Here is a 19,967-nt window from a genome sequence, read left to right as displayed (position 1 = left end):
ACAAAGGTATGTGGAAAAATTAGGGACACTTGGCATTGAGGATTCATATTTAATGTCGAAGTCGATGTTTGTGCAGATAAGAAATTGGACTGTTAATTCACCGTAAAAACGGTGACGTCACATGCACAATCTCTATATGTGTTCTGTGATTGGCTAGTGTCTAATCGCTTCAGTCAGCTGGAATAGGCTCCTCTTGACCTATGACCTTAATGAGTACAAGTGGTGTAGAAAATGGATGCCTATTGATATATACATTTTTATTATTTCACTGATATTATACAGTTAAAAAAAAGGCAAATTATCTTCAGTAGGTACACTTGCACCATCCTATGCAACGCAATACAATAAGCATTATTGTTGACACAGATCTTGTATTTTCTCCAACTGGATGGCATGTAGAGAAATGTAAAAATGTAATCAAGTGTCAGGTGAAGTCAGTTGTGACGTCAGCAGGCGCACCTCCTCCAGAGGCAGACCTCATGCGCTCTCCCCGTGGGCCGTCTGCTGCCATTGCACTCGGCTTCTGGCGAACTCTGCTCCATTCGGCTCATCACCATCTCCAGCAGGGTCTGCACTGCCTTGTCCACACCCAGGCCTGTCATGGCGCTCGTCTCAAAGTAAGGGATGCTGGGAAAGAAAAAGGGAGAAAACTATGGGGGTTTTTTTTTGTTTGTTTTTTTAAATACACTTAAAATAAATAAAGTTCAACACAGTTGTCTAGCACACTCTTGTGGTGAATTGAAATAACACAAAGATGGGAACCGGCAACAGCGAGAGAGGCCAATATGGAAAGTCGCTTGAGCATTTATTCGACAAGCCCTTTAGCCTCACTAGTAGCACATTTCGGCATGCAACCCAAACAACTACGCCTTACCAGTATTTATTTATTTATTTTCACTAAGAGTGACAATTTCGACCTCCTCATATACAGTTACACCTTACTAGTAAACTACTGTGGTGCATTAGAAACATAACTAGGCTCAACTAGTAGGCATATGTGACACACTAGTAGCGTCCCGGACCCTACCAGTAAAACCAAAATCCCTGCTAGTAGTTTTTCGGATCGATTGTTCTACTAGTGTGCAAAAAATTCATCCAGTAATAAAAACAAATAACTAGGGAGACAGTCCTTCAACGAGTGCACTAAATTGTCTTACTAGCAAGGAGAAAGAACATATAAGTGGCTGGACCTTAAGATCGATATCAAGGAGATTGAATAAATGCTCAAACGGATTTAAACAAAGGACTAGTACACGTTACCAGTAAGGCAAAACTGCACAATAGTTTGTGTGCTACTAGTGCTGCTAGTGACACAAAATCCTACGAGTTAACATCCAATACTTCATGTTCATGTCTAGTTTCGCAGAGGACAGGTAGTGCACATACTAGTGTGCAGAAATGTCATTCATGCAGTTTTAACGCAGTAGTGGGGGGAAAAACGTTTGTAGTAAGACAGTCGTTCTACTACTGCGCCCAAGTCGTCTGATCTGCGAGGAGTTATATACTGAAGGCAGGACAGAACGTATGCACAGTATTTACCCGTATCTGTCACCCAGATCTCTGGCTTGCCTGGTGTCCACTTCCTTGATGGTGCGGAGGTCAGCCTTGGTGCCCACCAGGACCACGTCAGGACTGTCGCAGTATGCGTTGGCCTGGAGCTGACCTGAGGAGAGCAGCGTTGGTCAGCACCGTAAAGCAGGGGCAAGACAGAGGAGAACAGATATAGAAACCACGTGTTTTGCCCATTTAGGCAACCAGATGATTCAGAATTCACCATACTGGTTGCCACCTAGTATTGAACGCCATTAATGACTCCAATGTGGTAAGACCTCAGTGAAACAAAATGTTTTTTCAATATCCAGTTTCAAAATTCTCTGCAGCCCATTGAGTCTAAATTACAAAACGCTGCACTGAATGCTACCAATTAGTGAACATAGTAAATGACTCAGAACTTCATGAATGATCCAAATACACTGGACATGTAGTCGCTGAGAGAAATTGTTTTTAGAGTTCCTCTTGATGAAAAATAAAGTAAACTAAAGCAAGATCCAGACTGATTATTTCACTGCTTAAGAGGTGTGACTAAATGTCTTTCCCCATCTGTATTATAAAAAAAAAAAAAAAAGTGACACGTACTCATCCAATTCCTGACATTGAGGAAGCTTTGGTGATTGGTCAGGTCAAACATGAGCAGGAACCCCATGGCATCTCGGAAGAAGGCTGTTGTGAGGCTGCGAAACCTGAAAACAGGTTTTCAGTCTGATTTATTATTTATTATATATTTTATTATGTTGTTATATAATGCGGCGGCATGGTGGTGCAACTGGTTAGTGTGTTGGCTTCAAAGTTCTGTGGACCGGGGGATCAAATCCCAGCCCCGCCTGTGTGGAGTGAGCAATTTCTCCCTGTGCCTGTCAAGGTTTTCCCCAGGCACTCCTGTTTCCTCCAACAACCCAAAAACATGCAACATTAATTGGAAACTCTAACTTGCCCCTAGGTGTGATTGTGAGTGGGACTGTTTGTCTCGATGTGCACTGCGATTGTCTGGTGACCAGTTCAGAGCAATGTTCCCTTTAAGCTGCGCAACTGCGCATTTGCGCACTTGTCGTACACTCTCAGCGCAGAGGAAAACAGATCCAGTGCAGTGAACTACAGCCTGATGTGTTTTTTTTTTGTTTTTTTTTTAAACACGACAGCACACTGACTCTTACAAAGAGCTGCTGCTCGGCCACCCCGGGCTACTCATACTATTTCCTTGTTTACCTGACACCCCCCCCCCCGTTTTAAAGGGGTACACTCGTAATTACAAACACCGGGGTATGTGAATAATAGAAGAAAACGTGGTGAAACTGGACGAGATTTTTTCTTTTTTGTGTAAAAAAAAAAGGTCTGGTCTGAAGCCAAAGTACAAAGTACAAGGATGAGAGTGTGTGTCATGTTAAAATTCCACCTTGGCGCAGCCTGATCAAGGATGAAAGCACAGATGATACACTGCACAAAAAGCTAATTCTGTATTTTAAATATAGGAGGCAACAACATTAACCCTAAAACTGTTTGGGAGCATCATTCATCTTTCAACATGCACTGCAAAAGATATTCTGCAAGCAATAATTCAGTTTTACACCAAGAAAAACAGACGAGGATGTCATTGTGGGTTAAAAAAAAAAAAGAAACATAGTTGGAAATGACATTTCAAATTTACAGTTAATAGTTTGCTTAGTATGTATCTGTATTGTAATGTATTTTTTCATTTGTTGACATTTTCAGTGTAAGTTAGCAAAACACAAAATTGTTCTTAAACCAGATCTGATGGGAATGTAATCTGAACCTTTTAATGAGCCATGTAACTTCAATCGATGACACTGACTGACCACAGTATATACGTCTGATGTTGCTCACAGTGGTTAAAGGGGGCGCTCACGGCCTTAGTGTGTTTGTTCAGACACGTCAAAAATTAGAGGGAAAATTGGTTCAGGGTGTACACCGCCTGCTGGCCGATGATGGCTATGATAGCCTCCAGCACTCCTATGACCCTTGTAAGGATAAACAGCTCTCAAAATGGATGGATGGATTATATAATATGCATGTCTGGAAGAAAGCATGGAAGTCAATTGTAAGTCCAGCACACTAAAAACTAACTGGAGCACAAGAATTGACCTTTAGTTCCGTAGGGGAATTACGTCAACCCATGACTACAGTACTTTCCGTCTAATACATTACATAATGTCTAATCTAACAAATGTAAATATAATGCAGTAAATTTTCACTGCTCACAGAGAGTCATGATGGCCTCGCGGCCGCCACCATATCTATATCTGGAAATGTTCGAAATTCCAAGATAAGTTACAGTATGTGTATGGCCACAGCTGCCACGAACCAGTCTGACATAAGTGTAGCAGCCTGTCTGCACCCTCCAACCACCACCAAACATGTTCATTCATAGGAAATAGGGGCTAAGTGTCTTACCGAGGGACCACACAATGAGCAGGGATACGAATGGGTGACCTTCGTGTTGCGGGTATACCTTTAACCTCTGCGCCACACCACTCATGTTTGTCAATTTGCTTGAGGACATAGGATTTTGCGTCTTTAGCAGCTATCTTGTACCACCGTTTTATAGAGGACTATACCTAGGTTGAAAAATGCAAAGGAAAAAGACGAGTTCATTTGGTGCTTTTAAGAAGTGATCACTGCTGCTGTGAGAAGGGAAGCAGCGTGCATGAAGCAACTCCACAGTTGCTACATGAAGATAGTGTGGGATTATTTAAGAAATCCGTTTTCTCCGGGCATTCCGGTTTCCTCCCACATCCCAAAATCATGCATTCATTGGAGACTAAATTGCCCTTAGGTGTGATTGTGACTGCGACTGTTGTCTGTCTCTATGTGCCCTGCGATTGGCTGGCAACCAATTCAGGCTGTACCCTGCCTCCTGCCTGCTGACAGCTAGGATTGGGTCCAGCATTCCCGGGACCCCTGTGAGGATAAACGGCTCAGAAAATGGATGGATGGACAGAGGAAATCCAAACAAAACCTCCGACCCGTTACGTCTGTACTCTTTTCAACACTACAATAAAAATGTTACACTCACTGTATAATTTAGGATTGATTAGTGTCGATCACCATTTTTTTCTAATATGAGAACATGAGTAGAAATGTTTAGAGGGCGACAAACATTCACTCTCTCCCAAAAATTATTTCAGCACATGGAAAACAGACCCGAATATTTATTTGAAAATCCTAATAAAAGAGACATAATACTTCATGTTATGAAGCATGAATAGCAGCAAATCAGTGGTACGTGTTATACACAGGTTGAAGCGTTTTACTTATTTTGGGGGTAACTTTTGGCTCTGCATATTACACTCAAAAGCATATTATGCACAAGTTATTACGGTACACAGTCTGTCAGTTTTGTGTACTTTAGCTCTTCCCTGTACGTGTTACAATGAAATTTAGTGTGACATTCCAGATGAAGTTGTACCTCTCTTGTCCAGCTGTGTCCCAAAGCTGAAGGTGGACTCTGAAGTTCTTTTCCATTCCCCCGTCGGAATTAATTCCGGTGTACATCTGATGGGGAAAAAATGAATTTGAAGGGGTAAAAAATAAAAATTCACATTTTATACTAATGACAAGAACTAATGTTAGATAGCAAAAAAGCACACAAATTAAAAAAAAAGAATATGGAATATATGTGGAGGAGATTGCGTCACTCACCAGCCGTTTTTCCCGGAAGTCAATGCCCACCGTAGTGGCGAACTTGCGGTTGAACTTGTTGTCGGTGTACCTGTACAAAAAGGTGGTCTTGCCCACCCCCGAGTCACCAAGGGCCAACAGCTTGATCAGATAGTCGTAATCCCACTCGGCCATGGTGCTGCTCAGTCTACTAAGCTAAGAAAAAAACCCAAAAACAAATGGGGGGTAAAGTAAAGTGAAGTGGTCTTAACACGGCATCTTACTGCTGCGATCAGAGTGGGGACGAGCACATGACTCGGCTTGAGCTCCGCATGAGTAACCAAAGGGATTTTTAGATCTGTTTCTGTAGAAAGAACCCCTTTTATGGAGTGCACGATGGTGGTTCTTGGTGGGCCCATGAACCTGGTGTGTCCAATTAAATTTGGCTGAGAGGCCCACAAGGTGAAGGTAACAGAGTAAAGTATTGTGTTTCAGCCTTTATGTACACGGTATCCTCATCTGTTTCAATGAAAGATAACACTTTCTAAAGCAAACAACCATAGCCAATCAATTGCAGCAGCAGGAAGTACACACGAACAATGCAATTGTTGTCATGAAATGTCCGGAAAGATAAGTACACTATAATTGTATAATACAGGGAGATCTTGACTTACGAACGAGTTGCATTCCTATGCTGGTAATGTAACTCGGACTTCGTTGTAAATCGGATTTCACTATTAAAGTCCAAATTTACATCAAAATACTTTGTATAAAAAAACAAATAGATTGAAATAAAAAAAAAAAAATCTTGGAAAAGGAGTTGAAGATGGCTCGATGGATGGGGAAAAAAAAACACTGCATGCTAATCCTGCAAAATGTATAAATAAAAAAAAGTAAATTTTACTCATCTATCAGTATAAAAGGACATACTATATTTTCAAGTGATGACATTTCAAAGTATATTAAGGTAGTTGTGTTTATGATATTTATATGTTGTTGTTTTTAATATACCCTAATAATTATTTTACAGATTTAGCATTTTTTAGAATATATCATCACTGGTAGACAGAAACTCTCCATATCTAAATTGGTCATCCACGCATCCATCCAGCCATTTTCCGAGCCGCTTATCCTCACAAGGGTCATGAGAGTGCTGGAGCCTATCGCAGCTCTCTTTGGGCAGGGGTACACCATGAACTGGTTGCAAGCCAATCACAGGGCACATAGAAACCAACAACCATTTGCAATCACAATCACACCTAAGGGCAATTTAGAGTCTCCAATTAATGAGTTTTTTCGGGATGTGGAGGAAACTTGACTGCCCTGAGAAAACCCACCCAGACATGGGGAGAACATGCAAAGTCCACACAAGCGGGGCTCAGATTTGAAACCCAGTACACCGAACTGTGAGGCCAGTGCTCCAACCAGTTGCACCACTACCTCACCAAAATTTGGTCAATTAATTTTTTTAAGTCCCCATTTGGGTCTCTTATTTCTACAAATTGACCAATTTAAAGTATTGAAAATCTTTGACCATCAACAAACATGGCGCTTTTTTGTTTTCTTGAAAAATGATTATTAGAAAGCCAGGACTCCACATAATGACAGCAACATACTAGTAATTTACGTTATGTCTATGAATTGTCTTGAACTAAGGCAAGAAAATGGTTGTAATCATTAGATCTTTTTTTATTTTTGTGAAATTTTTATTCCTACCGCAAATCTCATCAACAACACCAGACAAAAATCATCTGAGATACAAAAGCATTTCAAAAAACTTTTTTATTAATCACACAGAGGCAACAATGTGGATCAACAAAATTCCAAGAATACTTGATTTCCGGTGCAGCATCTCTTATTGCTAAACGCAATTCATAGAGCTGAATCGTAAACACCCAAAAGCCAATGAAGAAACAACACTGTTCAACCACTTCCAGGAGCTTGTGCATAATTAAGAGTTGCGTGTCGTTAACTCTGCCATAAATGGATTCTCTGTGCTCACTAGAAATGGACAGAAAAAAAAGAAAAAAAAACTGCCACATGGTGGCTTCTGATGCCTGGCAACTTGTCATTTGGACTAATTTGGATGCCCACGTAATTTCATTTTCATTCTGTGAAAAGTCAGAATTCCCAACCCATTGCTGAAGAGGAATAAGAAATAAATATCTCACCACCAAGTCCAGGAGCAGTGCCTGCGTCCATTCGACCTGCAGCCTTGGCACTCATTCCACAGTCGCAGACTATTGCCCAAACCTCCCCTGCATGTGACGGAAGGGTGGGGCAACTCCAGTTGCTGTTATGTATTTTCTCCTGGAAGAAGGAAAAACATGACTAACTGAACTTGACACCACAAAGGGGTCATATTAATCATAGAAAAAGAAATGGGACTCCGTGTGACATTTGCACAAACTGTAAAGTACAAGATGAACCATCAATTAAGATGCAAAGACAAAAATGAATTTTACCCAGCAGATGGTCGTATGTAAAAATGTGAAGATCGCACATTTTCCCCCTTTTACATGCATTCTCTAGACAAGGAGACCCACAATGAGAAAAATGAAAAAAAGAATGCGACTTTCACTCCAAATACAGTTTTTATTCATACAAAAATAAATGAAAAGTAGTCCAAAATAGCCAAAACAAAACACACTGCCACTTTGAGAGACTACTAAGAATTATTATTAACTGAAACAATGATTTAACATTTTGCTCAAGAACAATGCATTAGGAATTTGGGTCAGAATGCGTCACATGAACTTAAGCTGATAAAAAAAAGTCACATTGAACTTAAAGTGATTAAGCAGAGTTATTGTAGGGAATTTGAAGCTCATTTATTGCATTGACCACAATAAATGTTAAGTATGGTGGAAAAACAGTACTGTCACCAAAAATGAAAGCCAGAGGGCTGTATTTGGTTGGAAAAACAAATAATTGCATAGAAAAAAAGATTACATTCTAATTGTCATTTCACAAACATTGCTTTGGGTTTGACTGTGTCGACTATTACAGGCGGTACCAACATGAATTCTCAGTGAATTAGAAACTAATCCTCCAATGAACCATGTTGACATCATTAAGGACCTTCATTTTGAGAGAAAAAAAACTGTTTGCAGCACAGTTGTAAAATATAGGTTCTGAGGAAGTACAGCTAAGTTGAAGTGAGGTGAGGCGTTTCAGTTTTGTGGTGCCAAAGTACTATGTTGAAGGAGCTTAAGTCTAGCAAAACAGGTGCTTTCCCACTATATTGTAGCACCTTGGTGCAATGTAACGACATTAAAGTTGAAAAGCTTTATTTAGAAAAGAGTAGTGCTTTGTTGCCATTTCCCATTGAGTCTGTTGATGTTTTTAAGTGGAGGCTCAACACTCACCTACTTGGTTTAGTCTAGTGGGTTTAGTTAATTCCCTTATCTATTCATTTTCAACCTATCTTAATGGTTTTTTTTACTGTTCTTTCTTTTTTAAATTTTTATTATGTCTGTCTACTACTGTCTTTTAGTCGGTGTATGTTGTGCTTTCGCATTTACAGTAAATGTGGAATGGGAGGCTCAGGTATACTTCTTGTGCTGTGTATTTCTCATTTTTTGTCAGTTAAATAATTCCTCTGAAGTGCTTTGTGTTGCATTTAAATGTGTAACATAAACATTTGATTTTGTGGCATCATGGTGCCAAGGAGCTATGTGAAAGACAGTTGAAGATACTGTATTTAGGAAAAAATGGGGCTTTCCAACTACCTTGTGTCATTTTAGTGCCAAGGAACTACCTTGAAATGAGTTGAAAAGCTTAATTCCAACGGAAATAGTGCTTAGCTCTTATCTGGTGCAAAGGAACTGTCAAAAAGAGTTGAGGAGCGTGATTCAGACAAAAGCAGTTCTTTGACCATGTTTTGGCTTCTCGAGACAAAACTTTCTGGAGGTGGGAGGGCAACTAATCAAATTTTTAAAATTTGTTGCAGGGCCCAGTCACTATTCAGTGGACAAGATTTGGAGTTTTCTCTAAGCAGGTTTAAAATAATTTAACAAACTGTTGGCCTGGCTTGCTGTTCCACTGCCTTTCTTATCTTTGGCTTCTCTCCCAGGCTTCCTGGAAGCGGCAGGAATCTTTAAAACTGGCCTCTGGTGCTCCCACTCTCTCATCAGTTCCATCTGAAGGTTGGCCGGCAGCTCGGAAAACACCTGAGGGTCCACACTGGGGGGTAATTGATGAGTCACCGAGATTTTAGCGTCACCGCTGTCCGAGCATGTGCTACTGTGGGATGTCGTCATCTGCCAGGATGCCTCTGCTGGAACAGAAGCACACTGTGTGGGTCTGGCCTGGCGTGAGGCCGCATCACGACAGGGCGGGCTTTCGGCGGTGTTCTCCGTGCCGAGTGGAATCATCAGGCTGGGTGAGCCGAGGCCATCATCTGCCCCACTTCCTCTCATAGGGTCGTCAATCTAAAGAGGAAGTCAAATTGAAAGAGGGATACAGCATATTCTGGTTTTCTTCATTATCATCATTTTCAGCCTAAAATCTGAATTTGTGAAAAAGTATTTGTGCCGCATTCTCAAATTAATTTTTCACCATTTTCCCCACTTTATTGTTTAAGATCATCAAATAAAATGTAAATATCACACAAAGACACAACACAAGAAAACATAAATTTGCGTTTTTAAATGGTGATTTTATTCTTCTTTTTTTCCTTAATTGCACCTCAAACCCAATAACTAGTTGGGCCACCCTCAGTAGTAACAACTGATATTAAGAGTTGACTAGCAAGTATGTTGAGATAAGGTTTTGTGGCTTGCCCTCCTATCCAGAATTGTTTTAATTCAGCAACACTGGTTTTTGACCACAAGTGGCCCTTTTTAAGATCGTGCCACAGCATCTCAATCGGATTCAAGTTCAGATTTTGACTGGGCCAATCGCCCCCCCACCCCCCCGAGGTTGATTTGTGGGTGTTTTGGATTGCTGTCCAGCTGCATAAACCAAGTGCGCTTCAGCCTGAAGTCATAAACTGATTGCTGAATATTCTCCTTCAGGATTTTCTGGTAAAGAGCAGAATTCATCCAGTAACTACAGCTTCAATAATCACTGCAGAGAACATTTGTGGGTCATGAGAGGACAGCCCCAATGCCAAGGAGTCATCCAGCACAGGGGCCCAGTTTCAGGAGCACTGCCACGAAACTAAGTGAGAACCCACCCAGTGTTAGAATTCTAACTAAAGTCCTCCAGTTCAACAATAAGGCACAAAACACGGTTAATGCACTTATGTAAAATGTAAGTACTCTTATATCAATGTGTCGGTTTATATTCCGACAATCCAAGTGGATTGATCTCTCCTTGGCAGGTTAGCCTTCTAGACGAAGATACTGTATATTGATTAAAAATGACAATCAATCAATTGGACCTCATTTAATGTGTTCCCCATCTGAAACAATAAATTAGCAGAGACACAAAATAAATCTATGTTTTTGGACGCAGAGCTATGCCTTAGTACTCCATAATGGTGCTGGAAGTCTGGCACTTTTTTTTTTTTTGGATGAACATCTTTAGTCACATATGTACCCTATTTTTCGAATGGTGAATAATGGCCCCAAAAAAAAAAGAGTACAGGTGCCCAGTCATTACAGGAAGAAAAAATATTTCTAGGACATTAAAGCATGAAACCCATTTTATTTTAATATCATAACACAGTAATACTAAAGACACTTATGTGTGCTACCTGGCTTTGAGTTGAGGTTTTTGGGGAGGTACTGGTTGCGAAGAAGGACGTAATGGAGCCCCTGGTGCTGGCAGCGGGTGTTTGGGTTTGCAGGTTGCTGAAGCACACGTTGATGAGGGTCAGGTGGAATGGCACCGCAGTATCTACCATTTTCGAGAAGAGCTTCATGGCCAAGGACAGCAGAACAGTCGGTGTGTCGTCACTGCTGGCTAAAATGGACATCGCAGGAAATGAATATCAGAGCAAAGGCCTCTCCAAGGGCAAGTTGACTGAGCAACAAATTGTTCATTGATTCACATTTCCTGTATGACATGCGTTTTACAAACAATAAGGTTCTTAGTCTGAGAAAGCAAACCTTTAATTTTAACCTCTTTTGATGGGGCAGTCACATCTCATGCAGATGGGCAACTGCCCCAGCCCCCCAACCCACCTACTGTAAAGGTCAAACTGAGAAATACTAATTGGCAAAAAACACTGCAGCTGAAGAATCAGTGCAATATCGATTTGTATTCCACACAATTTTTGTCCAACTTGAGACTGCATTCTTCTCACCAGTGATCTTGTGCCTGATGTGGTTGGGAATAGGACACTGCCGGCTCTCCCGACTGTACCACTTGTTGCTCGCGGAGTACTTCCGGACAGAGAGGCGGAAGGTTTGCGGCTGCCTGCCGTCTTTGCGCATCCTGGGTATGTTAAGACAGAAGAGTTCTTGTGTGTCCCGTTTTTAACACAAACATTGAAGGAGACTTGTTTATGTTCTGGGGTTGCTTTTCTATACCTGCCACAGGAGGCTTTGAATCTGTGCAGGGTACAGTGAAATATTTAAGACATTCTTGAGGGAAATATGTTGATTAACTGGTTTATTAAAACTAGATTTCTTTTAATGAATATACCAGTTGTGTGGCATCAATACTCCTGTTGTACTGTGCCAGATTATTAAATTTTGCAAATATCTAATTTATTCTAATAAATTGACTTTTCGGAAAAGGGTGGCGTGCCCTCTACAGGTCGGGGATGAGATCCTTCCCCAAGTGGAGCAGTTCAAGTATCTTGGGGTCTTGTTCACGAGTAAGGGAAGAACGGAGCGGGAGATCGACAGACTGATCGGTGCAGCGTCCGCAGTGATGCGGACTTTGTATTGGTCCGTTGCGGTAAAGAGGGAGCTAAGTCGAAAGGCGAAGCTCTCAATCTACCAGTTGATCTACATTCCTGCCCTCACCTATGGGCATGAGCTGTGGGTCGTGACTAAAAGAACAAGATACAAGCGGAGCTAAATGAGTTTCCTCCGCAGGGTGTCTGGGCTGTCCCTTAGAGATAGGGTGAGAAGCTCGGTCATCCGGGAGGGGCTCAGTGTCGAGCCGCTAATCCTTCACATTGAGAGGAGCCAGATGAGGTGGCTGGAGCATCTGATTCGGATGCCTCCTGGACGCCTCCTTGGTGAGGTCTTCCGGGCATGTCCCACCGGAGAGAGAAAACCCGGGGACAACCCAGGACATGGTGGAGAGACTATTTTTTTCCACCATTAATGTGACCGATATCCATTGCAGCAGAACTGAAAAAATACAATCTTTCCTTGACGTGAAGTAAAAATAAACAACTGGGACAATATAGTTGCACAAGTGTGAACACCATTATATTTCTTGGGATGAGGCCGTGTTCAGATTAACCAAGTACAATCAAACTTCAATTGGAATCAGCACACGTGCCATCATTTTGAGTATCTCTGATAAAGCCCAAATAATGTTTAACTGTTCAAAGTAAGAGCAGCACTGGGAGCAGGTGTAGAGCGTTGGCCTCACAGTTCTGAGGACCTGGGTTCAAATCACAGCCCCGCCTATGTTGAGTTTTCATGTTCTCCCCATGCCTGCGTTGGTTTTCTCCAGGCACTCCAGTTTCCTTCCACATCGCAAAAACACACAACATTAATTGGACTCTCTAAATTACCCATTGGTGTGATTGTGAGTGCAACTGTTGTCTGTCTCCATGACAAACAGTTCAGGGTGTACCCTGGCTCCTGCCCGATGAGAACTAGGGTTGGCTCCAGCACTCCCGCGAACCTCATGAGGAAAAGAAGCTCAGAAAATGGATGGATGGTCATCATAGGCTTTTCCTGACATTTTTGTTGCCACATCTTACAAAACAAGCCACAATCTGCAGACCACAGGTTGCAGGTCACATTATTGGTGGAAAAAAAAAAATGATTCATCTTGGTCTCATTTTTTTCCCAAAACCTAGCATTTGAATAATGTTGTGTAAACATTTGTGTCAACTTTAACTGCATCCCATAGCAGTAGAGTCATTACAACAAAGGCAGCTCAGCTTTCAGGTTCCCCTTACAAAACAAACTATCAAGCAAATCTCATTTTACTGCTTAGAGGAAACAAATCTATGAGAACAGCGAAAGGAAATGACTGACCTCTCCAACAGGCTGCCAAGGAGCTGCTGAATCTTGTCCGTTACTTCTTTCATGGATGTCATTTTCTTGAAAGAGTCTTCATCACTGAGAGACTAAAATCAGGTCATTAACCTTGATGGTGCACACTAATGACATGTTCCACTGTTACCTGAGGGGCTCCGGTGAGCGTGACGGGAGAATCGTCCACGCCGCAGGATAGATTCTTCAAACGTGTCGCGCACGGAGAGCCCAACTCTCTTGCCAGCTCAGTCAACGGGAAGAGCTGAAGGTCCCTGACGGAGATCAATCCCAGTGCTTGGAGCCTTTTGGCAGTTTGATGTCCTACCCCTAAACATACACAAATTTGACAAATGCCGTTAACTGATTTTTACACTAAAATAACTTTTTTGTTTTAACTTTTACGTTGTAGTATGTTCTTGTGCAGCCACTTTCACATCTTTCTCATCAATGCTAATACCTGGTATCTTTCGGACGCTGCTCAGGCTGCCCATGATGTCATCAACGTTGTCCGGTAGCAGGGTAGTTTGCTGGTTGGGCTTGAAGGTGCCTGACACCAACTTGGCCAGCAGCTTGTTGGTGGCGACACCAGCACAACCAGTCAGGCCCAGTTTAGCATGGATGGATTCCCTCAGCTCAGCGGCAATGTGCGACCCCAATGCCAACTCTGGATGATAATTAGCTTTGGCATCTGCAACTTCTTCTGTACATCAAAAAACATTTTAGAATAAAAAGGTACAGTCATCACCCAGTTCAAGCCCTATCCCCATAAAGGGCTTATAATTTCCTATATGAATTGTTCAAATCATAAATTCTCAAAACATTATAATGTTGTTTCAAACTCATCTTGCAACATTATCCTTAAAAATAAATGGTTTATAGAGGATGTGGTTTTGAAGTAAGCGTGCATGTCAATGCGGCAAAACCTCTGCCTAATTGCCAATACCCAGGCGATCCTTAGCTCCTCCCCAACATACAAATCTTGTCTCTTAGTTAAGATGTATCACTTCAACGGACTTTGTTGACACCAATTTCTAATTTGAATACAAACTCCTTTGGCTAGATCTTTTGGAATCTTAGGGTGTTGTAGAAAGGGCACAACAAAGAATACTGTATCTAGCAAGCAAATGGATGGAGACAAGATCCACACCAAAAACTGTGGGTAGGTAAATATGTTGATGGTGATTAAGTGTAAGTCGTCTTCTTTCCCTTTCGGCTTGTCCCGATTAGGGGTCGCCACAGCGCGGTATCTTTTTCCATCCAAGTCTATCTCGTGCATCTTCTTCTCTAACACCCACTGTCCTGATGTTCTCCCTCACAACATCCATGAACCTTTTCTTTGGTTTTCCTCTCGCTCTTTTGCCTGGCAGCTCCATCCTCAGCACCCTTCTACCAAATACTTACTCTCTGGCCTCTGAACATGTCCAAACCATGGAAGTCTGCTCTCTCTCTCACCTTGTCTTCAAAACATCCAACTTTGGCTGTTCCTCTCATGAGCTCCCTTCTAATCCTATCCAACCTGTTCACTCCAAGTGAGAACCTCACCATCTTCATTACCGCTACCTCCAGTTCTGCTTCCCATTGTTTCTTCAGTGCCACCGTCTCTAATCTGTACATCATGGCCGGCCTCACCACTGTTTTATAAACATTGCCCTTCATTCTAGCGGAGACTCTTCTGTCGCATAGAACACCAGACACCTTCCGCCCCATTTGGACTCATTTCTTCACTTCCTTACCACACTCTCCATTGCTTTGTATTCTTGACCCCAAGTATTTGAAGTCATCCAACCTTGCTATCTCTTCTCCCTGGAGCTTCACTCCTCCTCCTCCGCCCCTCACATTCATGCACATATATTCTGTTTTACTTTATTTTTACTAATCTTCATTCCTCTCTTTTCCAGTGCATCCCTCCATCTTTCTAATTGTTCCTCCACCTGCTCCCTGCTTTCATTGCAGATCACAATATCATCTGTGAACATTATAGTCCAAGGGGATTCCAGTCTAACCTTATCTGTCAGCCTATCCATTACTACCGCAAACAGGAAGGGGCTCAGCGCGGATCTCTGATGAAGTCCCACCTCCACCTTAAATTCTTCTAACACACCAACGGTGCACCTCACTGCTGTTCTGCCGCCCTCATACATATTACATATATACATATTTCTCCGCCACACCAGACTTGCGCATGCAGTACCACAGTTCCTCTCTTGGTACTCTGTCATAGGCTTTCTCTAGGTCTACAAAGACACAATGTAGAGAGTAAGTGTAAGTAATTTTAAGTTTGTGTCAAGCCGTACTTGAAGTGCCATAGACGTGGCCTTGAAATGAGAAGACCGGTGTACACGACAGCCGTTTCTCTACCATCTCTGTGATGTCCACAAAGTTCTCGTCGAAGCCAAGCCTCTCGACCAATGGACAGAACGACAGCAGAAGATCTTGTAGGAAGGTGAAAAAAGGAAAAGAAAAGCAAGGAAAAGTTAACAAGCACATACAGTTCGTACACACAGGGCTTTGTGTAATGTTTGTTATAAAGCCATTCATGATTCCACCTCACTGTAACAAAACATATACCGTAATTTCCGGCCTATAAACCATGACTTTTTTGATACACTTTAAACCCTGAGGCTTATGCGGTGATACGGCTAAATTGTCCATTTTTTTCGAACGGCCGCAAGGGGGCACTCGAGCAGAAAAAAGGTAAGAGTGAGACGGGTGGAATATATGTGCTGAGCAAGTCATTTTTACCGGTCCAGCCCTGTTAGCGCTTCGCTAGTGTGTTACTGCCGTGTCTCTGTGATTTTTACCAGTATGTTTTTTTTAACCGGCCCTGATAGCGCAAGGGTGCTAGCGTTAAACTCTTTGTGTACCATCTTTCGTTGCAAATATCTCCTGTTTCAATGTCGGTTTCAATGTGGGCACATGTGGCTTTTACACGGCTGCGGCCTATGTATGTACCAAATGGTATTTCCTTTACAAATGTACTGGGTGAGGCTTTTAACCAGGTGCACTCTGTAAGATGGGAATTATGGTACTAATTCAGTATTTTCACTAATCTTATATGAATTGTCACTCAATGAACACTAAATAGGGTACAGCAATCTCCCACGTTTGTGGTACACTATTCACTAATTCATCCTTTCCATTCTTTCTTGTTGTTGAACCTATTCGTAGCTATTCACTGAAAAACTAAATTTTGTGGTTTTGAGCACTTTCTGAAATCTAAATGGGAATTAATGTCAAGGAACTATGTTGAAATAAAACCTCTTCATCGTAAGACAACTGTTGAATGTTTGGGAAAACCTCAGTTTAGCCTGGGTTGCTAGTGTTTCCGACTGGAGTTTCATGTTGATCTTTGAAAACTGATGTCAGTAGCAACCCATAATATGCATACATTTTCACCCAGAAAAACGCACTTGCGAAAGTGTTTGTCTTTTCTAAAACATTGAGGCCTGCCAAAAAAATGTAGTAATCTGCCTGAAGAAAAAAATCTAAACACAAAAATATGAAGCAGCTGTTGCAACTTCAAAAATGTGCATTGAACCTTGAGCTTTGTTATCTAATGAGATGTCCACCATACCTGTCACTTGATAGGACATTTCTCTGTAGTGTGTCAGGTCTTCTCCTTTCACGAGCACCAATTGAGGACATTTCTCCCTGGCGTTGGTGACGGACATCAACTTGGTGACACCCTGCTGCCTTGCCACATAGTTGCATGTAACTATGATGTACTTCTGTTGGATACCTGATGGGATTAGAACAATTATTTTTGCCAAATATATATGTGCGTTCATCTGAGATGACACGCTGTGGCGACCCCGAAAGGGACAAGCCGAAAGAAACTTACTATTTTTGCTTAAAAGTGACCTGTATATATATTTTATCGAAGGAGTGCAAGTGAAATGTGAAATCACACAACCAAGTAAAAAAATCTCAAGAGAGTAGCCAAGTTGGGGACATGTGCCTGAGTGAGCCTTTCTAAATGTTCCCAAATGTACACACTGTAATCCTATCCCCTCACAGTCTCGTTTATTCACTGAAAAACTTTTTTTTTTTAATGTGCTTTCTGAAACACCATAAAATCCCATAAGATGGCACAAAGACCCATCGTAATAGAAAGTATAATTGCACATTAATTTCCCCAAGTACATTTATCTTGGGTTGTTACAGAGTGTTCACTGCACTTTGGGCACATTAAAAACAAAACAAAAAACTTATTTTTAAAGTAACCATTTGAAAATGAGTTCTAAATTATAGTTAACTGTTTTGGAATTATTTTTTGTGACGTTTTTGCCGGTGTGAAATGAGAATTTTAAATGTCAAATATGTGCTTTGGCTGGCTCCATAAAGTTCGGAAATCACTGCTTTAGTCAGATCCTGTATTTTAATCAGTCAGGTCAAATCAACATTTCATGCCAAGTTAATGTTATTAAATTGCTTTATTGTAATTAAATTACTTTAACAAACCGAAACTTTAGAGCAGCGGTGCCCAATCCGTCCATTGCGATCTACCAGTTGATCTGCACAGGCAATTGAGGTCAATCGCGACTGCGCGCCAAGAAAAACAAAGAAACGAAGAAAAAAAGACATCATCCATCTCGCTGCTTGATTCAGGTGTGACCAATATGTCGATCATGCGGGGAGATTGACTGACATTCGGTTTGACAAATCCTGGCAACTTCTGACATGTCACTGCACATAAAGCAAGCCTTGAATTAAAGTGTGAGAAAAACATCAACTCCATCCTCAAAAAGTCCAGCAGAGGATGTACTTCTTGTGGCTCTTAAGGATCACAGCCTTTTCTGACAGCTGCTAAGACAGTTCTAAACAGCAGTCATCAAATCATTACTGTGTAACTCAATCCGGTTTGGTACTGCCACAAAAAAGGACAAACTAAAATTCTAACGGACGATCAAACTCCTGAAAGGATTTTTGGCACCACCGTACCCACCCTTGAGATCTTGAACACCACGCGAACTAGTACAAAAGCAGCAGGATCCTCTGGGACCCTTTACATCGTGGCTGCTAGTTCCATCCCTCAGGTGTTACCAAACAATGCAAACCAAAGCAAGCAGGAATTCCAATAGCTTATTCCCTCTTGCAGTTAACATCTTAAGCAGCTAACATACAATTCAACTGCAACATGGTGCCATTTTTTTGTAGTGAGTTTGTTGTCACATTCTGCCAAATATTATGGTAGATTATTCGTGCGCTCACTGTACTAGTCTCACCACGCCGCACCAACTGTACATCTGTTATTGACCAATATTAGCCTCTTCTGCCCGAGTAGCATCTGCACCACTTGCACAATCGAGTAAGAAGTTGTTGCAATATTTGTACAATTAACATTGGCCCAGATTACCGCATGACAACTGTAGTCACTCAAAACTGCCTACATTCCTTGAAATCTTGCCACCCTTAGCACAATGGTCATTGCACTAGTTTATTGGTCTATTAAGTATTCTAACTGCTCTAAATGCTAGAGGACGCGTCATCCTTTACACAATTGTTTAAAAAAAACTGTTCCATCATTTTCAGATTACTAGAAACTTTTATTGCTCTGTGACTGTTACCACAATATCCTGATGTCTCGAAAGTATTCTGTCAATTGAATGTCTGTTGTCGTACTCAACATGTATGTTGTAGTAGGGCGGCTGCAAATACCAGAGACAAATTCCTTGTTTGTTGACATACTTGGCCAATAAAGATGATTCTGATGTCAAAGCCAACTGTTGTTGGATGTACAGATACGGCCTGATTTTTTTTTTTTCCAACTGGAGGGCAAGGGAATGTCAAGGTATTTGTGTCTTGCGATGTGCTTTCTGCATTTGATGCCACATACAGAAATCCACTACACAAGTTCAGGAGTGTAATTAATCTGTTTAGTGTGGAAGTGCTGCTGCATCCACCAGCAGAAATCCAATCCATGCGTCTTAAACAAGCGTGTAGTTTGGCGTTCACATTAACCATTCTTCTTACTCTACCGGGTAAACAAGCAGTTCCGACCCAGGTCGACTCGACATGGTAATGAAAACAGTACTCCGGGTCAGCCCCACAGTAGAAGAGGGCAGGTTGGTCTTATTTGCAAAACAGGTTCGCCGCGGTAAAAACAGCTAAATTTAATGAAAGCATGACACCGATGTTTTGGCTAGACATCAAGGAAATATTTTTAATACATGTCTCATAATGTGGTGTTTTTAATGTTATTTCCCAAATAAAAACAAAGGTTACCTAGAGGGACATCTCTCAATGCTGGGTTCCGGATCATTTCCACCTGGGCATAGAAGCAATCCAAGTCAAAATGCAAAATGACTTTGTGTCTAGGTGTCGACGTCTTATTGCGGCTCGATCCTAAAGTTGTCATAAAAACATCACGTACACGTGAGCATTTATTTGCATCGAAATTACGATTACTGTAGTTTTAATTAGTTTGTAGTGACGCTACTTTACCAAATACTTGACGGGCAAGCGGGGAATCCATCAAATGTTGTTTCCACTCAGTTTCATTCTCTATTTCCTCCTCGCTGCTTTCCATTGTTAAAAAAAAGTTATATTACCCTTAACATTGAAGATGACGATGTTTTTGCTAGCGTTTTGACAGGGGGCGTAACAAACCACAGAGCAAGAAACTAATGTTGCGTTCAAAAACAGCGCCGTCTTTCGACAGGAGAACCTTACTACAAA

General features: G+C 41.5%; 2 protein-coding genes across 2 annotated transcripts; both read right to left on the bottom strand.

Moving 5' to 3' along the window:
• Positions 1–19: 19 nt before the first annotated feature.
• On the bottom strand, positions 20–7,663 carry LOC133499690 (ras-related protein Rab-27B-like). The gene is made up of 6 exons (XM_061817970.1): positions 7,344–7,663; positions 5,215–5,388; positions 4,982–5,067; positions 2,137–2,240; positions 1,540–1,663; positions 20–627 (listed from the first exon to the last, which is right to left on the bottom strand). Exons 2-6 carry the CDS (start codon positions 5,365–5,367, stop codon positions 447–449), a joined length of 648 nt encoding a protein of 215 aa, XP_061673954.1. The 5' UTR covers positions 5,368–5,388; positions 7,344–7,663; the 3' UTR covers positions 20–446.
• Positions 7,664–7,885: 222 nt separating this feature from the next.
• poli (polymerase (DNA directed) iota) lies at positions 7,886–19,948 on the bottom strand. Its single transcript, XM_061817957.1, has 10 exons — positions 19,734–19,948; positions 19,515–19,634; positions 16,864–17,028; positions 15,584–15,721; positions 13,747–13,989; positions 13,438–13,616; positions 13,290–13,381; positions 11,426–11,556; positions 10,874–11,082; positions 7,886–9,605 (listed from the first exon to the last, which is right to left on the bottom strand). Exons 1-10 carry the CDS (start codon positions 19,816–19,818, stop codon positions 9,165–9,167), a joined length of 1,803 nt encoding a protein of 600 aa, XP_061673941.1. The 5' UTR covers positions 19,819–19,948; the 3' UTR covers positions 7,886–9,164.
• Positions 19,949–19,967: the final 19 nt, after the last annotated feature.

This window comes from Syngnathoides biaculeatus, chromosome 4 (genome assembly GCF_019802595.1).
Source record: "Syngnathoides biaculeatus isolate LvHL_M chromosome 4, ASM1980259v1, whole genome shotgun sequence".
NCBI classification, from domain to species: Eukaryota; Metazoa; Chordata; class Actinopteri; order Syngnathiformes; family Syngnathidae; genus Syngnathoides; species Syngnathoides biaculeatus.
The sequence above is the reverse complement of the archived record's forward strand: the minus strand, read 5'-3'. Positions and strand labels throughout refer to the sequence as shown.